At 42.9% G+C, this 22,227-nt stretch overlaps 2 protein-coding genes and 1 long non-coding RNA gene across 5 annotated transcripts; 2 read left to right on the top strand and 1 right to left on the bottom strand.

Annotated features, from left to right (window-relative positions):
* The first annotated feature begins 663 nt into the window (after window positions 1–663).
* Window positions 664–8,757, top strand: LOC117442760 (kelch-like protein 12). The gene is given in 5 exon segments (XM_034078708.2): window positions 664–678; window positions 680–818; window positions 2,281–2,359; window positions 3,418–3,645; window positions 4,124–8,757. Coding segments are annotated over 5 exon segments (1,959 nt in total). The 3' UTR covers window positions 5,622–8,757.
* Window positions 8,758–10,577: 1,820 nt separating this feature from the next.
* Window positions 10,578–11,756, bottom strand: LOC117442754 (uncharacterized). Of its 3 annotated transcripts, none has more exons than XR_011642919.1 (4): window positions 11,559–11,756; window positions 11,358–11,463; window positions 10,799–10,859; window positions 10,578–10,706 (listed from the first exon to the last, which is right to left on the bottom strand). It is a non-coding gene; the product is annotated as an uncharacterized lncRNA (long non-coding RNA). The 3 variants fall into 3 exon arrangements; XR_011642918.1 differs by having other exon boundaries at window positions 11,539–11,755; XR_011642917.1 differs by having other exon boundaries at window positions 11,358–11,748.
* Window positions 11,757–11,888: 132 nt separating this feature from the next.
* On the top strand, window positions 11,889–21,671 carry LOC117442753 (uncharacterized). The gene is made up of 12 exons (XM_034078702.2): window positions 11,889–11,977; window positions 14,551–14,686; window positions 14,805–14,967; window positions 15,080–15,272; window positions 15,559–15,636; window positions 16,157–16,246; window positions 16,786–16,882; window positions 17,227–17,297; window positions 17,384–19,412; window positions 19,713–19,832; window positions 19,920–19,967; window positions 21,439–21,671. Exons 2-12 carry the CDS (start codon window positions 14,575–14,577, stop codon window positions 21,669–21,671), a joined length of 3,234 nt encoding a protein of 1,077 aa, XP_033934593.1. The 5' UTR covers window positions 11,889–11,977; window positions 14,551–14,574.
* Window positions 21,672–22,227: the final 556 nt, after the last annotated feature.

Genomic DNA, 22,227 nt, shown 5'->3' with positions numbered 1-22,227 from the left:
ACAGACTTGGCAATAAACGTCATTCTGATTGATTTAAGGATGGTATTTAAAGACATCTCCTTATGGTAAAATGAAACTGAAACGTTATGCAATAAGAAAACTGGGGCCAACACTATTTACTTAAAAATAGCTTGTATCTTGAACACAAAAAAAAAATTCCCTCAGAGAACGGTGCTATCAGGGTCATACCGTTGTTATTTCTAGTTAATTATCTTTTAATATTTGTATGCGCGTTTCTTGAGTGATATTAAGCAATCTTTGGCTCTTGCTGTAATAAATGTAAATGTCCCCTCTGTGGGACGAATACATTGTGATTCTGATCTGTTATAGGACTATCTACATATTCCTGTCATACAGGCAGATGTCATAAAGGTTAACGTGTAAACAATGTCTCTGTGTTTCTGTATATGCAACTTAAAGACAGTTTGCTTGCACTGACACAATATATATACTTTTATCCTCATTAAAACACATTTATTTTACTTAAACCTATATATTCCTGCACTTTTAACTTTATCTGCATATTGAAGTATGAATGCTTGTTGTTTGTATTTTGTACATCTCTTGTTTGTTTTATTGTATTGTTGATGGCACCTTAAAAGGGAGGAGCTCTACTCATCTCATTGTACCTGTATAATAATTCTATTCTATGTTGTTGTTCAGATGAACGCTGTGCGGGGGGGGCACAGCGACCTGGCGCCCCCTGCCGTGGCAGGACGGGGACGGGGGGGGAGGCGAGCCTCTGTCCGACAGTGACTCGGAGGAGGAGGACTTCCCCGACGACAGCACCACGCCACTGGGAGACTACATCACACACGGTGAGTCAAGGTCAACTGTATTGTCCATCTTTCAGTTTGTGTGCACAGACGGAGAGACCGTTTCCCACAATCCCGAATACAACAAATACAAATATATATATGTATATACCTATATATCAGGGGTGTCCACACTACGGTCTGGGGGCCAAATGTGGCCCGTGGTCCACTTTGAATTGGCCCACACATGAAACTTGTGCTTGTCTTATATTGTACTTCTTAAATATTAATGTACAAATATATCACACGGTAGTATTCACGTGTTAATGAGACCACTTTTCAAATACATTAGGTCAATTCAAGTTGGAAACATTGTCGAGCATATCTAAGTTGATCAGAAAAAAGCCCAATGACTTATTTACATATCAAGCTTGAAATACAGCCGTTCATATTTCTCCTATTGTAATCAATCTGAGGGATGATCTGCCAACACTCACGAGCATCACTTACCGACATTTGATTGATTTTGCTAACTTATAACTGAACCTATGAGGCGATGTACCTCTAGCCTTTTTACCAAGGCTTTCCCCACTGTATAGTTAGTTTAATAGGTTTATTTTTCCACTACTTCCCCCCCCCCCCCCCACCCCCTTAACCTGTTTGCCTTTTTTCCCCTACTCCCCCCCCCCCCTACCCGACTTGTAAAGCGACCTTGGGTTTCCTGAAAGGCGCTATAAAAATATATATATTATTATTATTATTTATTTATTATTATTAGTGAGCGGCCCAGCCCTTCGTATATTTTTCTGTATGTGGCCCTCGCTGAAAAGAGTTTGGACACCCCTGGTCAAGTCAAAGTCAACTTTATTGTCAATCTTTCAGTGTGTGTGTACAGACAGAGAGATCGAAATACCGTTTCCCACAATCCCGAATACTAAAAATATAAATATGTATACAAATATGTATATCCTATATATATATATATATATATATATATACACAATCAACAGACACATTTATACATATGCACACATTAAGACGTAAATAAAAGCACAAGAATCAATATATACAAAATAGCAGTGACTTCAATATCTTTTGGGAGCAGGACTCAGGAAGCGAGAGAGAGAACTCTGGAAAATGAACCTTGTAGTGAATTCATTAAGTTTCCCCTGTCTTCAGAAACACGATCATAATTATTTTATTTGTCCCGCAATGGGGAAATTCACGGTGTTACAGCAGCGAGAGTAAAGTGCAGATTAATACAAAAGAGTAGACTTGCTTACAGTATTATATGAAGAAGTAGGCGCATGTTATTAATAATACAGACATGTTATAGAAGTAGCTGGTTCAGTTCACAGATTGATAAATAAGCGTGAAATGCACGAGGGTATATTGCCCACAGTTTTATTTGTATAGGCATTGCTATAACACCTTCACTGTCTTTATTCCTGCCGCCTTAAATCTCACTTCTTCTGTTCCCCCCCGCTTCCCTGACATTTATTTCCTCGTCCTGCTCGGTTTCTAGGACTGAAGCAGCTCCTGGATGCCCAGCAGCTGTGTGATGTGACTCTTCTTGTGGAGGGAAAGAAGTTCATGTGCCACAGGTAGGACTGCTTTTCCCTCCAAACAGGTCGATGCAGAAAGACGAGATTAATGATTTTGATTGGAGACATTTATTTTTAAATTCCTCCTCTTGTGTTTCAAATCAATCAAATCAAGTTTTATTTATATAGCACATTTATAAACGATTTTTGGTCGAGCCAAAGTGCTGTACATAAAATAAAATTAGCCTACAGTCGAGACACTTTACAGCAAATACAACAAATAGATTGTTCAGAATATCAGTATGACAATACGACACCCTCCGTCCTTAGACCCTCTGTCCTTAGACCCCTCTGTCCTCAGACCCTCTGTCCTCAGACCCTCTGTCCTCAGACCCTCTGTCCTCAGACCCTCTGTCCTCAGACCCTCTATCCTCAGGCCCTCTGTCCTCAGACCCTCTGTCCTCAGACCCTCTGTCCTCAGACCCTCTGTCCTCAGACCCTCTATCCTTAGACCCTCTGTCCTCAGACCCTCTGTCCTTAGACCCTCTGTCCTTAGACCCTCACATCGTACAAGAAAACACTTCCGGAGAAACCCCACAGTTTAAAGGGAACATGGGAGAAACCTCAGGGAGAGCGACAGAGGAAGGATCCCTCTCCCAGGACGGACAGACGTGCAATAGATGCCGTGTGGAAATCCAAGAGATAATACATTTGACAGCGTATAGACCGAATGTTAGGAAATGCATGTGTCTGTAATGAGAAGATGAATCCACGAGGATGTCGGCTACAAGGTTTGTGTACCATTATACACGAAAGCAAAAACCTTGTATGTGTTAACGAGCCATCCATCCATCTTCTCCCGCTTATCTGTGGTCGGGTCGTGGAGGTAGCAGTTCCAGCAGAGTGTTAACGAGCAGTAAACCTAATTCTCATTTATTAAGGACGGTAGTTCAAGACAAGACTATTGTGTTATTTAGTTTTCTTCATATGACACTTAAGATAGCAAACGCATCGGTCTGTCAGTGAGCTGTAGGGAGACAACAACAAGGTACTGTTAATGTACATTGCCTTCTCCTCATGATATAACCACGTCATCTCCTATCCTTCTCACTCCTCAGAGTCCTGTTGGCAGCGGTGAGTCCGTATTTCCGGGCGATGTTCACCAGCCCTCTGGTGGAGTCCCGCCTCACTGAGATCCGACTGGAGGAGGTCACGCCGTCCGTCATGGAGACGGTGATCCAGTTTGTTTACACCGGTGAGGCGGGGCTCTCTCTGGACACGGCGGAGGATCTGTTTGTGGCCGCCAACCGGCTGCAGGTCATGCCCCTTCAGGACCTGTGCTCCAGGTAAAGCTGCTGTAGGAAGAGTGACAGGTGATCAGGGTTACAGCCAAGATTCAGGTAGAAATGTGTTCATCGGTAGAGAATTGGCAATACTGTTCTAGTGGTGGTGGTGGTGGTGGTGGTGGTGGTGGTGGTGGTGGTGGTGGTGGTGGTGGTAGTTATTTTTCTTCTTTACTTGTTTGTAAAGCGCTTTGAGCACCAGGAAAAGCACTATATAAATCAAATGTATTATTATTATTACAGGATAGCTACTCTCCCATTATCTCATGATTTCCAGGTGATCTTGAATATCCAGGTGCTTTGCAAGTGACCTGAATTGGGAAGAATATGTCGAGTGACATTGAAAAAATAAGCACTCTGTCAAGTACTTTGACATTAGGTTTTACAACCCAGCTTTTGTCTTCTGGATATCAGACCCCCTAGTCTCATATACTCTAACTCGCCTCCTTCCTCCACTTTTTCCCTTCTCTGACCTCTCCAGGTTCCTGTTTGAGCACCTCTCGGTGGATAACTGTCTGGGGATGTACTCTCTGGCTCGCTCTCACCATGACCAGCTGCTGCTCCGCGCCACGCTGCGTCTCGTGGCTCAGCACTTCCCCCGAGTCGCCCGTCAGAAGGACTTCCTGCTGCTGGACCACGGCACGCTGGGCAGCCTGCTGAGCTCCGACCGGCTGGGCGTGGACTCGGAGGCGGAGGTTTACGACGCGGCGCGGCGCTGGGCGGAGCACCAGCCTTCAGATCGCTACGCCCACATGCCGGCGCTGCTGAACCACCTCCGTCCGGGGCTGCTGTCTCAGGAGGAGAGCCGGAGACTCTGCCAGGAGCTCGGCTCCGCTGCCGCCGCCGCGGCCCTCGGGGGGCCGCTGAGGCCGCGGGAGGGCATGTTCGAGAAGAAGATCGTCTGCGTGGACTTGACGCCTCGGGAGGACGAGAGCGCCGCCTCCAGAGACCTCACCGTGGACTGCTTCGACCCGCGGACAGGGAAGTGGGAGAAGCTGGCGGCCCTCGGGTCCCTGGTGAGCCCCGGCTGCACCGCTGTGGGGGACCGGCTTTTCGTGGCGGGGGGGATCCTGAGGACGGGCTCCGTGTCTGCAGCCGTGCACGAGTACGACGCTGTGCTGGACCGCTGGATGGAGCGGCCCCCCATGGTGCAGCCGCGGGCCATGCTGGGCCTGGTGGGCTGCGGGGACTCCATCTTTGCGTTGGGGGGCAGTAACCGCTCCGCCCTACTGGACTCCAGTGAGACCCTGGACCTCGCAACGCTGCGCTGGGCCCCGGGGCCTCGCCTGCCGCTGCCTCTCAGAGCCTTCGCCTGCGCTGCTCTACGTGGACGTCTCTACCTGCTGGGTGGAACCACGCTGGAACAAAACCGGGCCGTGGTGCATTCAGGGGTCCTCGTCTATCACACCCTCACAGACTGCTGGACTCGCGTGGCTCTGGACTCGGGGGCCACCTGCCTCGCCGGGGGGGTCGCGGTCCGAGGGGGCGTCTGCGCCATCGGGGGATACATGAGGGACACCACCAAGTTTCTGGACGGAAACTACACTAACCTGGAGACTTTAGACGCCACGGGGCGGGTTCTGTTCTTCAGGGAAGGGCGGGGGTCCGGGGCAGATAGGGAGGTAACCGGGGGGGGGGTGATGGTGAGCGCCGAGCAGCGGGGGGGGGCAGGAGGAGGGAGCGACCGTGCCCCGAGTCCGGTAGTTTTCCCCGGGTTGCCGCGAAGGATAGCGGCGGGGGGCGTGGCCCGGTGGAAACGCAGGATTTACGTCCTGGGGGGCGAGAACGGGTCGCGGTTCTACGACAGTGTTTACTGCTGGAAGCCCGGCTGGCGCAGCTGGGTCCAGAGACGAGAGAAACTCCCCGGAGACACAGGGGGGGTGAGCCAGTTCGGGTGCACCACCTTAAAGTTCCCCAAGAAACACATCCTGTCCAGACTGAGACTAGCCAAAGAAAACTGCAAGAAGCCCGCCGACTAGCTCCACAGGGACCAACTGAAGACGAAGCAGCTGATCATGTGACACACAGACCAGGAAGTAGCTCCTCCTTAACCTCATGAAATGTTGAGGTTGAGTCACAAGTAAGAGGCCATTTTATACAGAGTGCAGCACACGGTAGTCTTTTATTGACGAGACACAGGCAGATCTTGTGTTTTAAATCAGATGTCAGGCAGAGGGCAAGTGGAGCTAGAACAGACAGTCAGGCAATATGCACCTGAATGTAACCTTATCCACAAATGGTAAAGTCCTTTCAGAAAGGAAAGGGCCTTTTTGTAAATGTTATTCTTAAAGTGCAATGTTATTTTCAGCATTTTGCTTAACCACACAACATGTCAATGCTGTGAAGTTTCAGCTGCGTTGGGTTGACTCTAGGGCTGCACGATTTTGGGAAAAAATGTAATTGCGATTTTTCTGACAAAAATTGAGATATTTATTTGTAAGCGACCCAACGGAAGTTTATTGTAAAATGCGGCCATAACTCCGGCGAGCAAGGTCGTATCAACGTGCTCCCGTCTCTAGCAGCCCCGCAGAGCTACGAGTGAAAGAACTAAACTTACATGAAACTTCCGTTGGGTTGCTTTAAAGTCGAGCTTCAGTTGAAGACTCGCCCTGTGATAGAAACATGTGATGGAGCAGTACTAACCTGACTCAGATGGTTCACCAAAGCATCTGAAGCTCCATTGGAAGCCATTTGGAAAGGGCAGGCACTTTAAAAGATACTTGGCAGGTGATTCGATCAATCTGTCTATCACCTTCTATCATGGGCCACTTCTGATTGGTTAACAATGGCTGGTACATGTGGAGCACAGCACTTCTGATTGGTGTGGAGGACTGACACACAATAAAAAAAAGTTTAAAAAATTGTAAAAAAAAAATTGTAAAAAAGTTTAAAAGATCGTTCAGCCCTAGTTGACACATCGGCACATTTCTGACCATGCTATGTTTCACTGTATTGTTCTATTGCTTTTTTCTTTAATATGGGCCTTTTGAAACTGCATTAAGGGCTCTACGAATGCCCTTTATTTGAGTGGGAACCTATCAAAGATACTTTTCATAAACCATTTGCATATAGACAGTTTTGACTTGTTCACTCATTTTATTTGAATTACATAATAGAAACACACACGGTTTGGTATTTCATTTCCACAAACAAAGCAGCCGTACAGAATATTCGTGACAAATCGACATTTTAAAACAAACAGTATTCGTATGTATTACTGCATTCATAACGGGTTAATCCAGACACTCAGAACCCTAGATATGGCAACCCGTGTGTTAATCACACATCAGATAAAGTCTTCTTACTCGGTACAGACCGTCCCCATGTTCAGTGAGGGGACACCTCCGCAGATAAGGCATCATGATACGAAGATTAAAGATAGCCACAACCATTTTAAAGGTTAACATATATGACAAAGTGTGTTTTTATATATAGAGCATGGTACAGTGTCTGAGGGTACATGTGTTAGAGTCCTTGTGTCTAAACTAACTTTCCTAGAGCTCCAGCTGTGTTTCTGCAGCTGTGTCAAAATGGTTTTATTTCGATTGCTCCAACCACAGAGCGTGTGAATGTGTTAGGCATGGAGTACTATGCATTATTTGAACACTTTAGCATCTCACCTAATTTATTCAGATGTATCTCTAAGGTTTTATTGTGAAATGTCATGTTGCTCTGACTGCAGGGCGGAAAGATAAGCTCAGACAGGAGCAGATGTGTTAAAGGTCCCGTGTCATGGCCATTTCTACTGATCATAGTTCCATTGTTGAGGTCGACTAGAATAGATTTAAATTGTTCAATGTTCCAAAATCACATTGGTTTCTCACAGCATCTCTGTCTAGTGTGTGTATTCACTCTCTGTCCTAAACGGGGAGTTGGAGCTCCGGCTGAGTGTGTGTGTGTGTGTGTGTGTGTGTGTGTGTGTGTGTGTGTGTGTGTGTGTGTGTGTGTGTGTGTGTGAGAGGAGCTCCACGGATTGGTCCATTTGGGATCGTCGTTACGTCACTCGGTTCCCGGAAGAAGAAGAAGAGAAATGTCCAGCGAGGCGTTCTGGGGCAGCAGACAGGTCTTCTCTGTGTCAGAGTTTTACTCGCTACAGGGTGGGCTTTGAGGGTTTGTGACTGCAGACCGTTTACATGCAGAAAAGCTACATAACACAAGGGGACGGGTGATCACCGGAGAAGCATGACATGGGACCTTTAAAGATCTGTGTCTAACTGTGTTTAAAATGCTTGGGAATTATCTTTAGTTAATTCTCGCACCTTGCCGAGTTGACCTCGCCATCTTAACAATACATTCTTCTCATAACTGCAGGCCAGATACTGGGTTTAAAACTTTGGATAGTTGGCTAACTGATTCAGTTTGAACACTTTTTTTTTAGGAAGGAAACAGGAAGTGCGTCTTTAAGAGATGTAGGATTTTCTCTTTCAACATCGAGACAAGACAAACTTTCACTCTACTTCTGCAGAGTTGATTTATTTATCTTTACGAAATTCACTCCGAGTTGCTGCTTAAGTATTTCAACTCAGAAATAAGCACTAATTTGGTGAGAAATAGAAGATGTTAAAACCTGATCCACATTCATGTATCTCCCTCAAAAAGACTCAAATCAGACTGGGTTGTCTCGTAAATCTGCTTTCCACTTTCACTGCTAGAATCAAAATGCTAGTACTTTTCATAATGTTCCAGCTTTTAGAAAGTATTGCAACGACTCTCTTGACACACAGTGGTGGAACTTCCCTGTATTTTCCAGCTAGCAGCAGATGGTTAACGCGACAGTCATGAACTCCCCAGCTATCACTAAACACTTATAGTACAACATCTGTCACTTTGTTGCTTTTCCAATATCATGTTCTGAATGTCAAATTAACCATTTGTCTTCCTTGGTGTGACATGTGAAAGGTGTGTGTGTGTGTGTGTGTGTGTGTGTGTGTGTGTGTGTGTGTGTGTGTTTGTGCGCGCATGTTTTCTATTGAGGCGTAAATCTGTTTTTTGCACACATCCGAACCTGTGCAGCTGCCCTCGTTTTATACAATCGGATCAAGTTTGTGAACTGAAAGGCAAATGGATGTTTTAATGAAGAGCCCTGCTGTCTAATGATTAAACGACTGTTTGATACATTGTTTTTCACTTGTGAATTTTCTTTGCAAATGCCGTGACTTTTTAATGAAATGTTTCTACATAATTTGGGTTGGCCCAAAATAGATTAAAATCTTCTTTAAAATCCTGTAGAAAATGCTGACTCAAAGCCTGTCTTTCATGGTGTTAGTAATCATTGACAATAGTTGAACATTGATTCAGTTTGAATACTTTTATTAAGAAGGAAACGGGAAGTGCTTCTTTAAGAGCAATGTAGGATTTTCTCTGTCAACATCGAGATAAGACAAAGTTTCACCCTCGAAAGCCCAAAATAGATTCAAATCTTCTTTAAAATCCTGTAAAACATGAGGACCGAAAGCCTGTTTTTTAAAAAATAGTAAGAGTTTAGGATTCTTTAAGTGGTATTTTGCAGGTTAAGGCCGGTACTGGTTCTGTGCCCAGTAGGCCCCGTTCAGTTCAATCTATCCATGTATGAAAGGAAGGAAGTCAAGACAAAATTGGTCCAAGTCTTTTTTGATTTAAACAAGCAACAACGTCTTGATGTGTTTTCCAGAAAAGGGGCTTTATTGGCTTTATTAGATCAATTAGCTTTGTCTGTTTTGAGCATCAATGTTCCTATAGTCATCTCACTAACTAATGTCACGTTACTTCTCCAGGTCTCCATTTTCTTTGACATGTTTTGTTCAAATCCAGGTGGGTGCCTCTGTTTGCCAGCAACATTGGCAGTGGTCACTTTGTGGGTTTGGCCGGCAGCGGGTCAGCGAGTGGCATCGCAGTGGGGGGGTTTGAGTGGAACGTAGGTCATCAAACGTCTTCGTTAAAACACTGGATCGATGCATTAATTACACTAAATCTACTATAAATGGCAGTACCACATGTAACACAAGTACTGTACATAAAATATTCACTGTTTTCACAATAACTTTGTACCAGCACACATACATGTCAAATATATTTAGTGTATATACATGAACAGTTACTTACCTATATAAAATGATATCTTTAATTGTATTAATCTTTAATCTTGTGTGTCCTGTTTTTCAATCTCACCCTGTTGCTTATGTATTGCATAAGAAATATTTTTTACGGTGCATATCCGTGCATATATCATCAGATGTATAAGTTGAAAGATACCAATAACTTGATTGTGCTCCTTGTAGTTTCTAAAAACAGCCATTCTCTTATACTATATTTTGTATTTGGGCAAATGGTTGTATTCTAAAATATAGTGAAACATGTAGAAAAAGAAACACTTTCTGGGCACAACTGGATTTAAGAGCCAGAAATATCTTGCCCTTTATAGTTTTAAACGTCTCCTACAAAGCTCCCAAATATATGGAGGTGCAATCTGAAATCTATAAAGTGTGTGTGTGTGTGTGTGAGTGAGTGAGTGAGTGAGTGAGTGAGTGAGAGAGAATGAGATATACCCAGCGCCGTATAGATAGAAGAGTTAGGAAAGCGGAAGTCCAAAATGCTTTATCGTCACGTGGTTCATGGAGACTCAGAGTGTTCCCGGAAGTTTGTGGCGGGCCATTTGAATGCATTAATAACAGGCGTGCCGATCAATGATTGTCAACTGACAGCACAATGAGTCAAAGGACTAGCAGCAGCAGCAGCAGCAGCAGCATGATGACGTGTATGTGTTGTTTTAGGAACATCCATGTAAATAAATGGAATTCAATAAAAATTGAATAGCATATCATGCAGTTTGTCTGTGCCTTTTCCTCTGTGTTGTCCTGGCATATAGCACTGGCTGCTCCAATCGCTCAGAGAAAGGAGTACAAATGTACGGCTTCCCCACTGAAAATCATATTTTTCACAAAACGAAGACCACACCATTGGGAAGCGTAATGTCTGTTTAATAAAAAAATAAGGAACAGGGAGAGACTTGCAAAACTCTGGGGGTTGAGACTCAGGCTCTCATTGCAGGTCTTCGGGCTCCATTGAATCCCCCTGGGGTTCTTGTGCTGAAAGAGGGAGACAAAGACAGGAGAAAGGGTTAGATACATCTCTATAGCAACCTACAGGATGGGAAATTGCTGACCTATTTTAAACTTACCTTGTGTTTTCACTCTCGCTTAAGTCCATCTCCCTTTGCCATCAATCCAAAATCAGCTGAGCTGCAACAAAACACAGACAGGTAATAATCAACAGAATCACAAGGACATTATACGACTCTGCTAAAAACACTCACTCATAAGTAACGTTTTTGTTTACTGTTTGGAAGTCTCAAATACGCATTTTAAATCCATATCAATAGCAATGTATCACAAAAATAGCTCTCTTCCTTATTATTGTGTAACGTTAACTATATTATCTTGACGCGCACCAATGTTATATTTAACTCATATTTAACTCCCTCCACCCCGGATAAAAGCACGTTAAGAAGCCCTTTTTCTCTAATTCCATAACGTTGGATGAAATAACATTAGGAGAACGGATTAATAGGCTGTTCATGGTTAACGTGTGTTGCTAATTTTGTCGGGAATCCTAGCCTAATCTGTTATCTGTAAACGGTAGATTTAGGGATAATCCACTAACATCCTTTAATACACATGTTAATTTGACTCAGATGTGCTGATAATATCCGCAATATAAATCTTTAAACGTCTTCTTACCTTTGAAAGTCCATCACGAACGGTCTGTTATGCTGCAACTCCACTGCGCTGCTAGCCTTGCCGCTAACTTCCGGGAACTATTGAGAGGCTCCACGATCCGCCATTGCTGTACACAAATGGTCCATTGGAGTGAACGGAGATCGTAACTCTTTCTATATTATAGGGCTCTGGGTATACCCACCATTTGACCTGACTACCCACCGTCATTACGCGAACCTTGGTGGTATACGTGGACTATGCCGAAGTCGGCTTACAACAAAGAGTGTCTCCATGTGTGTTAGTGTCTAACTAACATAAATCCTCATTTTCTGAAAAAGTCATTTTTTACCACTAAACCTGTTTTTGAGTGTATCCCATGGACGGCGCATCACATCGGTGGTCGGTAGCTTTGCAGTTCCATACACATTGTGTATGCAAACGGTCACATACGGCGGGCTGGCTGCCCTGTGATTGGCTGGTTTCCTGCGTCCATCAACTGAAAGGTACTTCTGATTGGCTGGTTTAGACATTGGGCGGTAGCAAGAAGTCACCTCCAAGATGCATGCTTGCAGCTGCGTTCACTCATGGAAAGACACATGGACAATGGAGCTACAACAATCTACTTGATTAAACACAAACAGGTAAGCTTGCATACTTGTAGATATTGCTTCTTTTACATGAGTAAGTGTAAACTTAACCTCCATATTATTATTGATTGCCAGCTGATGAAATAGCATACGTGTAAATGTATTTTTAGTAGTTCAACTTCGTAGCACATGCTAGCATACTCTGAATATGCTAGCATGTGTACATGTTTTTGTATTGAACTAGTAGCACCAGAGCTAACTGCGTGTGCTTCAGAGTATCCTAGCATGTGTACATGTTTTTGTATTGAACTAGTAGCACCAGAGCTAACTGCGTGTGCTTCAGAGTATCCTAGCATGTGTACATGTTTTTGTATTGAGCTAGTAGCACCAGAGCTAACTGCGTGTGCTTCAGAGTATGCTAGCATATGTACATGTTTTTGTATTGAACTAGTAGCACCAGAGCTAACTGCGTGTGCTTCAGACTCAGAGTATGCTAGCATGTGTACATGTTTTTGTATTGAACTAGTAGCACCAGAGCTAACTGCCTGTGCTTCAGACTTAGAGTATGCTAGCATGTGTAAATGCTAGGTAAGAATAATGCTAAAGAAACAGTGGCCCTTTCTCATTTCTATAACTCCCCTCCTCGAGACTTAGTCCCGCCCACAGGAGATGCGAGCGGAGGAGCCGAGGAGGGGAACCGAGGAGAGAGGAGGGGAAGCAGCAGGCGGTTAGAGAAATTAGAACTCCTCTCCGAGAGGTCATTTTAAAGAGACGTCCATTAATGATGACAGGAGGCACAGCAGCCCTCTGTCTGATGGACAGATGTGTTCATGACGACTTATATATTTACTTTTAATTCATTCACAGTGCGGTATAATGAGACAATAACAGGCTACAGATGCGGACACACACACATATATGTATCAGGGTTTCCGTTAGCCGGTTTTTAGCTGGTAACATTTATTAAAAACCGGTAAATTCAAAACCTGACGGTCAAAATGTCTGGTAATAATTAGGGAGGCTCCGATCGATCGGCCGCCGGTCATTATCGGCCGATATTCACTCTTAATAGTTTGATCGGTGCTCTCTATAGAGGCCGATCAGGAGAGATGGATCTGATCGATATGGACATAAACGCGAGTGAAGTGTAACCGGAGCGAGAGAGAGATCAGATCAGCTGCTGAGTCTGACCGAGACACGCAGCTCTGCAGAATCACCTGAAGCCCCGCCCTCTGTTTAGCGAGCTGCAGGAGCTGCTTGAGAAACTGACGGGCTGTCAGGAGAGAGAGAGAGAGAGAGAGAGAGGATCCGTTTCTCCCGTGTTATTATTCAAAGTTGATGTCAACTTTGAATAATGTATGTTATCTACTACAAGTAGTTTGTTTGAATGTAATAATTATGTTGTTTGTGGAATAATTTATTGAAAAATGAATCTGAATTTTTCGATCTGTTACGATTATAAACGGAAGCAATATAAAAATGGGCCCCGTGAACTGAGTTTTAAACATCAGCATATCTGCTCATAGTCCGGTAATTACCTGCTAACGGAAACTCTGCTACACAACTATTATTATTATTATTATTGAAACATGACCAGTAAGTTTCAAATTTGTCCGGTAAAATAAATTCTGCCTGGACATTTGACCGGCGAGAAAAAATCCTAGCGGAAACCCTGATATGTATATATTTATATAAATATATACAATTTCAGCATCAAACAGAGCACTCTCCTATTAACGTAACACTATCAGAGACTGGATATATCCCCCCCCCTCCTCTCCCCTCTGGTCGCTACAATGAGGAAAATAAATTACGGGCCAAAAGTTTTATTTACAAGTATTAAAAGTAAGCAGAGGACACCAAACCAACTGAGACCTGTCTGTCCGCTGCATCTACGCACACACTGTACCACACACACACACACACACACACACACACACACACACACACACACACACACACACACACACACACACACACACACACACACACACACACACACACACACACACACACACACAGCTCCTAAAACAGGCTACAGCTGTTGTGTATTTTATTATGTGAAGCACTAAATGGTTTTAGAAAAATGTCGACTCTTTGTTTGTAGATATCTACTAAAGCAAATAAAGAGAGTAGGCATATAGTGATATATAGTATACACACTGCTCTGCTTTCTGCACGGACCTCACAGCTGTTCTCACTGGAAACATCCCGTCGCGATGAAAGCAGTTAATAAAATAATATCCAGGGGATGCATGCAGAGCTGTCATTGGCTGAGATAAGTCCGGCCGTGCCACGACTCTTTGAAACATCTCTGTTCCCGGAAATGTATCCGCGAAGGAGCCGTGGAGGACCCATCAGTGTATCCTCGGTTATAGCTCCTCCAGAGAGCCTCCTCGACGCTCGGTCCTCGAATTGCATTTAGAGAAATGAGATGTCCTTCAATGTGGCGCGCTGAAATTCATTTCCGGGTCACTACCGGAGGACAGAGGAATCGAGGAGGGGAAATTAGAGTATTGAGAAAGGGCCAAGTCTGTTTTGTTTTTTGAGCCTCCGGTTTATTTATGTGATGTAAACATTGTATTTAACTGAGGACAGGAGGTATGAACTATTACTCTTTTTCACAGCTATAATAAACCATCTCAGTCAAGATGCAAAGGCGGAGACGGAGATGCAGCAATCCAAAGGATGATGCCAAATGTTATATTGACACTGGAGGGGACAAAGCAGGGCTTGACGTCCAATACATCAATGCCACCAAAGGTGAGTTTATTCTTCAGTTCTGATTGTTTAATCATGATTTAACCTAAAGTATAAACATAACATATGTGACTTTATTGTGCTATTTTTCTCACTCATTTGTTATTTGTGTTCCTTGTAGGTCGCGGCATCTTCACCTCTATACCATTTCAAACGGGAGACTTTTTGATAGAATATAGAGGTGAACTCATAAGCCAACAAGAATGTGAGACGAGACTGAAACGTTATCCTGTCGGGCTCAAGGGGTTCATGTTCAAATTCCATTTTGATGGAATACTGTGGTGGTGCGTATTATGTCAATGATAAGTCTGAGCAGAATGAATGAAGCTGGATTTATTGTCACAGCTCAGCTAGCTGTTTTCACTGTAATTGATTGTTTCACTTGTGTTTTTGTAGCGTCGATGCAGCAAAAGAGAACGAGTCTCTTGGAAGACTTGTGAATGACGATCACAGAAACCCGACTGCAAAGATGAAAAGACTATCCGTGCAAGGGAAGCCCCATCTCTGTTTGTTCGCTGACCGAGACATAAGTCCAGGAGAGGAGATCACCTATAATTACGGTGATTCAGACTGGCCGTGGAGATGCAAGGTGGTCAACATTGTACTTGCTCTAACCATCACACCACATACGTAAATGCTACATATTGTCCAATGCATTAGATTTGATTATGATTATTTCAGTATAAATATTATAAATATCATTTTTTTATATATACTTCTGATAGTGAAACATAACGACAGGGTGTTTATTGAAATGTATATCTGAATAACTTTAATTTCATGTTACTACAAGCTATGGATGGTTTAGAATCTTTAGGTACATGGGAACGCACCATCCAATAATAATAATGTTGTTTTTGTGTGTTTGCATCTAGCAGAGTCTTGATGAAGTGATGCCTCTCGAAACCTGTGAGGCCACCGAGGCCACATCTCCAGATGAGAACATTGAAGAGGTATTTTTACATTAAACATAGATTTAATATCTCAAATTGATGTTTTGTTTTGGGTCCAGTAAGGTTTCAAACTTCCGTACTTTTCGGACTATAAAGCGCACCTGCATATGAGCCGCAGCAGCTAAATTGTCCGTCTGTCTTGCTCTCGTTCTGTCTCTCGGTTCCACTTTTACTTTGGCGCGCTACCTGTCTCACTCTTTTCCGGCCTCCAGCTTCTCCTGCTGGAGCCCTCCGCTTAAAGGGGACGGGCGTGGACCGGTCATAGAGCCCGTAGAGTTAAAGGTGGTTAATTTTACCTGTCAAATCCATAGATTTAGGAGGTCCCCTAGTGGCCGTTAGCTGTACAAAAAAAATGGGGGAAAAAGTCGCGGCTTATAGTCCGAAAAGTATGGTAAGTTTTCCTTTCATTCTTTCTGTCATCAGTAGGACCATTCTTTGATTCAATTCCACATATTCTCTGATAGTACATTTCCGACTTTCTGTTGTATTGATTCTTCTCTTTGTGTTTGATCTGCTACAGATGGTGACTAACAGCGACTGCACTGAGACCACTGAGAGCTACACGAAGACGACAGGTCCAGTGTTTTCTCCCCTCAGCAGAGCCGAAAAGGTACATTACATTTAAATACTACTTGATTGTATCTATTTACATACCGACATGTTTCTTTGGGCTGTGTGTGTGTATGCAGTAGTCTGAATATCATATGGTTTATAGAGACAATGGTATGTGAGGACATCGTCTTCAAATGCTTTTCAAAGTGTAAGTCATGACTGTAACTCGTACTTGCACTGCCTGCCTGTGATCTGTATGTTAAGTTGTTCAGTAAGTAATGATAAATGTAATCTATGACAAGATATCATGTAAACTAAATGTAGCATATCCTGAATTCCTAAGTGAAAAGTAAGTTTAAGGATTATACTTCTCATAACCTAAGACCTGTAATCATTTGGCCTGTCGAGTGAATGCAGAACTGCATTGGACTTCAGAAACACAACCTAGATGCTTTCATATAATGTCTTGAGACTTGTAAAAGCAAATTTAATTAAACATTGATCTTCACTATTAAAGGATTTGCTTTAAGTAGATATCAACATGTCAATGTGAAATTATTGCTGCTCAAAAACAAAATTGTTACATTTTGCCAACAGCATTGCTTGAGGATCGCAACTGTATCCTCATTGGACAGGTGTGCTTCCTGTGTGGGACCTGTGTCCTCCTCCAAGTGGCTTGGATATGAATGCAAAGGTGAGATAGTCATGTATGAATTTGCAGTAGTTTGGTATACTTTTTAGAATGATACACCTTGGGGAAATTATTCCTGGTTTACACCATTGGCTATATATATATATATATATATATATATATCAACAGTATTCGTGTAATGCTGCGTACAAATAGGTCATTATTGAATTATAATAGTTGTAGACTCTGGTATATTGTTTGGATTACTTACAAATATTTTATTTTTCTTCCTTATCTTTTATGGTTTAATGCTGAAGATCTTTTTGACCCCGCTTTTGTATTTCATTGTGCAAACTGTTTTAATAGACCAGTACTATTTACAATAATATACAAAAAATGTGTTGCAGAGTGTTCACAAGTCTGGCATCAATCCTGCTTCAGAAACCTTCAGGATGATGACCTCCATTATCTACCTAAGGTGAGCATGAGCTAAAGGTTTTGTTTAACTTTTAGCTGTCTAACTATACGTCAAAACTACATGTCGTTTTTTTTTTTCATTTCCAGCAGCCTTCTGAAAACAGTTTCAGAGATGAACTGCAGTCAAACCAATCAGATTCAAAAGAGGATCAAATATCAGATGAGTGCATGTCTGGTGAGGAATACATACCCGACTCACAAGGGGATGACGATGATTCAGATGCAAGTATCCCCTTAATGCCTAGTCAGTCAAAAGCTGGACGGATTCAATTTGAAACACTAACTGATGTTGGAAAAAATTATCCATCGGACACAAGCCTCCCAGTATTGCCCAGTACATCCGAGGATTGGCCACCTCTTGATATCGATGCCACAACATCTGGTCCATCGATTTCTAACAAAGACTCGTACGAGAAAAAGCCAAAGGCTAAAGCTGAGCTTCCCAAACATCTGACACTGAGCACTAAAAATTACTGTTTTGTTTGTGGAAAACCACAAAGCAAAATTTCCCGTCATTTGAGAACGCACACAACGCATGCTGAAATTATACATGCATTTTCCCTTCCCGAACACTCGAAAGAGCGAAAGATACTAATAGAAAAAATGAGGAATAAAGGAAATTTTAAAAACAACACTGAAGTTTTAAAGAGTGGAACAGGGAAGCTAAAAGTAAAGAGAAAACCAAAGGCTGAAGCACCGGCAGGAAAATTCATCCACTGCATGCACTGTCAAGGATTGTACATCCGCAAGGACCTTTGGAGACATGTCCGCAGATGCCCCTGTAAGCCAGAAGGCGAAGAAGACGAAGAAAAACCTGCAAGAACCAGAGTACTGGGTTTGGCCTCGGCTCAAGAGTCAGTGTTGTCTCAGCAGATCTCAAGTGGAGTGTGGAAGCTACTCAATGCGATGAGACAGGATGAGGTTGCCTCAATTGTCCGAAATGACCATTCTATTATTCAGTTTGCCCAGTCACTCTACTACAAACACGGTCAAGACCCTACGAAGTACGAATACATACGTCAGAAGCTTCGTGAAGTTGGACGTTTGTTACTTTGTCTGCAAACAGAATTCTCGGTTTATAACCTTGAGGAGGCTGTTAAACCTGCTAACTTCCAAAGAGTGGTGCAAGCGGTGAAGAACGTGTCAGGATTTGATGATAAACACCACACATATTCAACACCAAGCCTGGCGTTGAAACTTGGACATACGCTACTCAAAATAAATGACATTATTCACTGTCGGGCCCTTATGGCAGAAGACGATGAACTGATCAAATCGACTAAAATGTTCGAGAAACTGTACAACTCTAAGTCGTCTGAGTTTGTGTCTCACGGTGCTCTGAACACTCTGAGCGGTGCCAAATACAACAAACCATCAACATTACCCTTCACCGAAGATGTTCAGATCCTTCATCGGCACCTTGACAAGGCTGCAGAAAGTGCCATTTGCAACTTAAAAGAGGAGGCGACGCCTCAGAACTATGCTGAACTTGCAAAAGTTGCACTTGCACAAGTCATAGTGTTTAATCGAAGACGTACTGAGGAGGTTTCAAAAATGCACCTCAAACATTTTAATGAAAGAGACGACGCAGAACTGCATCAAGATGTTGCCAAGGGGTTGTCAAAGACTGAACAGAGGCTCTGCAACTATTTCAGCCGAGTTGAAATCCCGGGAAAGAGGGGCAGAAAGGTTTCAGTTCTGCTCTCACCGAGCATGTTGGATGCCCTGTCGCTTCTTGTGAGCAAAAGAACTGAATGTGGTGTTTGTTCCACCAATGTGTTCCTGTTCGCACGACCCAAATGTATGAGCTGCTACCGAGGACAGGACTGCTTGCGTCTTCATGCAAGCAAGTGTGGGGCAAAGCACCCTGAGCACCTCAGGTTGCTACACCTTAGAAAACATGTCGCAACACTCTCCCAGGTGCTTCATTTAAAAAACAATGAACTGGACCAGGTAGCTGATTTCCGGGGTCATGATATCCGGGTACACCAGGACTTCTACAGGGTACCAGTTCCAACCACACAACTGGCCAGGATTTCCAAACTGCTGTTATCTCTGGAGAAAGGACAGCTTTCCAGCATTCGGGGGAAATCACTGGACGAGATTGATATTGAAGGTTTGTACAGAAACATTTTATTTTTTTAAACATGCTTGCACTCATCCTTACCAGCCTGGAATGCTCGAGGAACACGTTGAGTTCCCAAACAACATTAACCAATCAAATGAAATGCACTGTGAGTGAGGTTGACTTTGGCTTTTGATTCTTAAAGTGTGCACTTACATCGAATACGCTTCTTCAGTTTGCGTTGTTTAAACTATTACAGAATTGTTTATATCTAAAGCTAAAATAGTTCAGGTATGTTTTATTTATGTATGTCCAGATATTAATGCAAGTTTTACCGTTACTTTTTCCTAGATGAAATTTCATTCAGTGATGCTGAAGACGTGAACAGTGACTCTGATGATGATGATGAGACGGCAGCGCCAGCGTGTGGAACTAGCCAACCTGTGACTGCTGCTTCCATTGACCGTTTGGGTAGGTTGCCTCACTTGCCCGACTTATGTCTGACAGAATAGAGAATACAAATGATATATTTAACAACAAAAACATTTGTGTGTTAAGCAGAACCGGTGTCGTCCACAGTGAGTGAGCCGGCTCCTCCCTCTGAAGGTAAGGTCGTTGAACTTGGAAAAGGCATTGAGATAAGCTTATAAGAAAACGGTGTTAAGACCTAGCCAAAACCGTTTTGATCTTCAAAAATGTATTGATTAGTTTCCTTTTTGGGAGTGGTCAGTTATTACTGGAATGCATTTCCAGCCCAGGACTTTTTAAATGTCCAACCCATCATTCTACCCCTGCTGTCCAAAAAGATAGGAGGTATGAATATATGACCCTCAATTCATTTATGGCAAAAAAAGGGTATCACTTCTGTTTGGAACTGTGGCTGACGCTCCCTGGGTCTGGCCGACATGGCTGTGTCCGTCTGTATGGGGTAAGAGTCACACAATGCCAATCTTCTTGACTAGTTATTGATTTAGAATAGGGCTGCAATTGCGATATTGCGATTCGAATTGCGATATTTGTTTTTAAGCGACCCAACAGAAGTTTATTGTAAAATGCGGCCATATCTCCGGCTAGCAAGGTCGTATCAACGTGCTCCCGTCTCTAGCACCCCGCAGCCCGAGCTACGAGTGAAAGAACTAAACTTACATGAAGCTTCCGTTGGGTTGCTTTAAAGTCGAGCTTCAGTTGAAGATTCACCCTGTGATAGAAACATGTGATGGAGCAGTACTAACCTGACGCAGATGGTTCACCAAAGCATCTGAAGCTCCATTGGAAGCCGTTTGGAAAGGGCAGGCACTTTCAAGAATACTTGGCAGGTGATTGGATCAATCTGTCTATCACCTGCTATCATGGGCCACTTCTGATTGGTTAACAATGGCTGGTACATGTGGAGCACAGCACTTCTGATTGGTGTGGATGACTGACACACAAGAAGAAAAAAAAAGAATTGTTAAAAAAAAAAAGTTTAAAAAAATCGCAGGCGTTGCGATTTAATAATCGCATCATCTCAAATCGCAATTTCGATTTAAAATCGATTAATCGTTCAGCCCTAATTTCGAATGTGGTACTCACTTACACTAAGAAACATTTCCAATGTAGATTGCGATGTAAGCTATTATACTATTATCAAGGTCGAGAACGACTCATTGCAACACGTTTACCGCCAATGTAAATTCAATACAATTTAAACTGAAAACCCAATCCGAAACCCAGTAGTCTTGTTTTCAATTTCATCACATAGTACGATGTACATGTGTAATGACTTCACTCCAGCATGATCAATTTCATAAATAAAAAATACAGGACCTTTTTTATAAAGATTTCTCAATAGCCACTTTACTTATTGGATTGCTGTCCTAAAGTTAAGGCTAGGAGGCAGGAGGAGGAAGCATGAGAAGAGGGTGGCATGTATGTGCTACTCAGCGTTTCCGCCAGGGGGGCGTCTTGCCGTCATTTGACGCCTTTAGCTCGGAACGCCATGAACTCGAGCCGAGGGCGTCCAGGAAAAAAAGATCAAGAGTTTTCCAACAAAAATTTGATTCTACTGATTTGATTTTTTTTTTTTACTATCTTTCAGGAAAGGATCATAAAAAGGCCAGAAACACAATGAAGAAAGCGTGGGCCAAGAATGAGGTAGCTGCAGTAATGCGGCATTTTAAGCTTTTTATTGCCCAAGGACAACTGGCCACCAAATCTGAGTGCCAGCACTGCAAGATGGTTGAAGGCAAAGTGCTTGATGAACGAACCGTACAAAATATAAGAGACTTTGTTCGCAATCGCGGAATCGCCCGAAAGAGGCAGTCGCAGTGAAACCATCAGTTGTGTATTATGTTGTGGTTACCCCGATGTCTTAACGTTTTATACAGCACCCATGTTCAACAGACGGGTTGACAGAGATGCTGTTAAGTGAAAGCAAAGCTCTGCAACATATAGGTTATATTCCTGGCCATTTTGTTTTGTTGCCAGACAACTAAAAAAGCTGTTAATGAAGAAAACCCTTTGAATTGAGTTGTTTACCTTTTTTATTTTGTTTTAAACCAAGGATTTGATGCAATTACTTGTATCTAATGTATTTTTTGAGACTGGTTTAAATTGTGTACTATTCAGATACGTCCTGTGTTATGATGTTGTGGTTGTCCTGAGAAGTTTATTACAGCACCCATGTCCAACCGAAGGGTAAGTTGGATACAAATTGCGTTATAATGGGAAAGCAAAGCTATGTAACATTTTGGACGTTATCCCGGCCGTTCTGTGGCCCAAAAAACTATTGCGGTGTTTCTAATCCATTTTATTTTGTATGTTAAACCAATGATTCATATTAATGCACTTTTTGACATTTGTTTTAAATGGTAAACTATGCAGATTT

This window comes from Pseudochaenichthys georgianus, unplaced genomic scaffold (assembly GCF_902827115.2).
Source record: "Pseudochaenichthys georgianus unplaced genomic scaffold, fPseGeo1.2 scaffold_468_arrow_ctg1, whole genome shotgun sequence".
Taxonomy (NCBI): Eukaryota; Metazoa; Chordata; class Actinopteri; order Perciformes; family Channichthyidae; genus Pseudochaenichthys; species Pseudochaenichthys georgianus.
Note: the sequence above shows the minus strand (reverse complement) of the source record. Positions and strands in the feature narration are given on the sequence as shown.

Excerpts from the sequence above, each read along its gene's own strand:
- LOC117442753 (XM_034078702.2), top strand. The coding sequence starts at position 14,575 with ATGCAAAGGCGGAGACGGAGATGCAGCAATCCAAAGGATGATGCCAAA. Across the intron at positions 15,637-16,156 it reads CAGATGAGAACATTGAAGAG|ATGGTGACTAACAGCGACTG; the intron begins GTATTTTTACAT and ends GATCTGCTACAG. Across the intron at positions 17,298-17,383 it reads ACCTCCATTATCTACCTAAG|CAGCCTTCTGAAAACAGTTT; the intron begins GTGAGCATGAGC and ends TTTCATTTCCAG.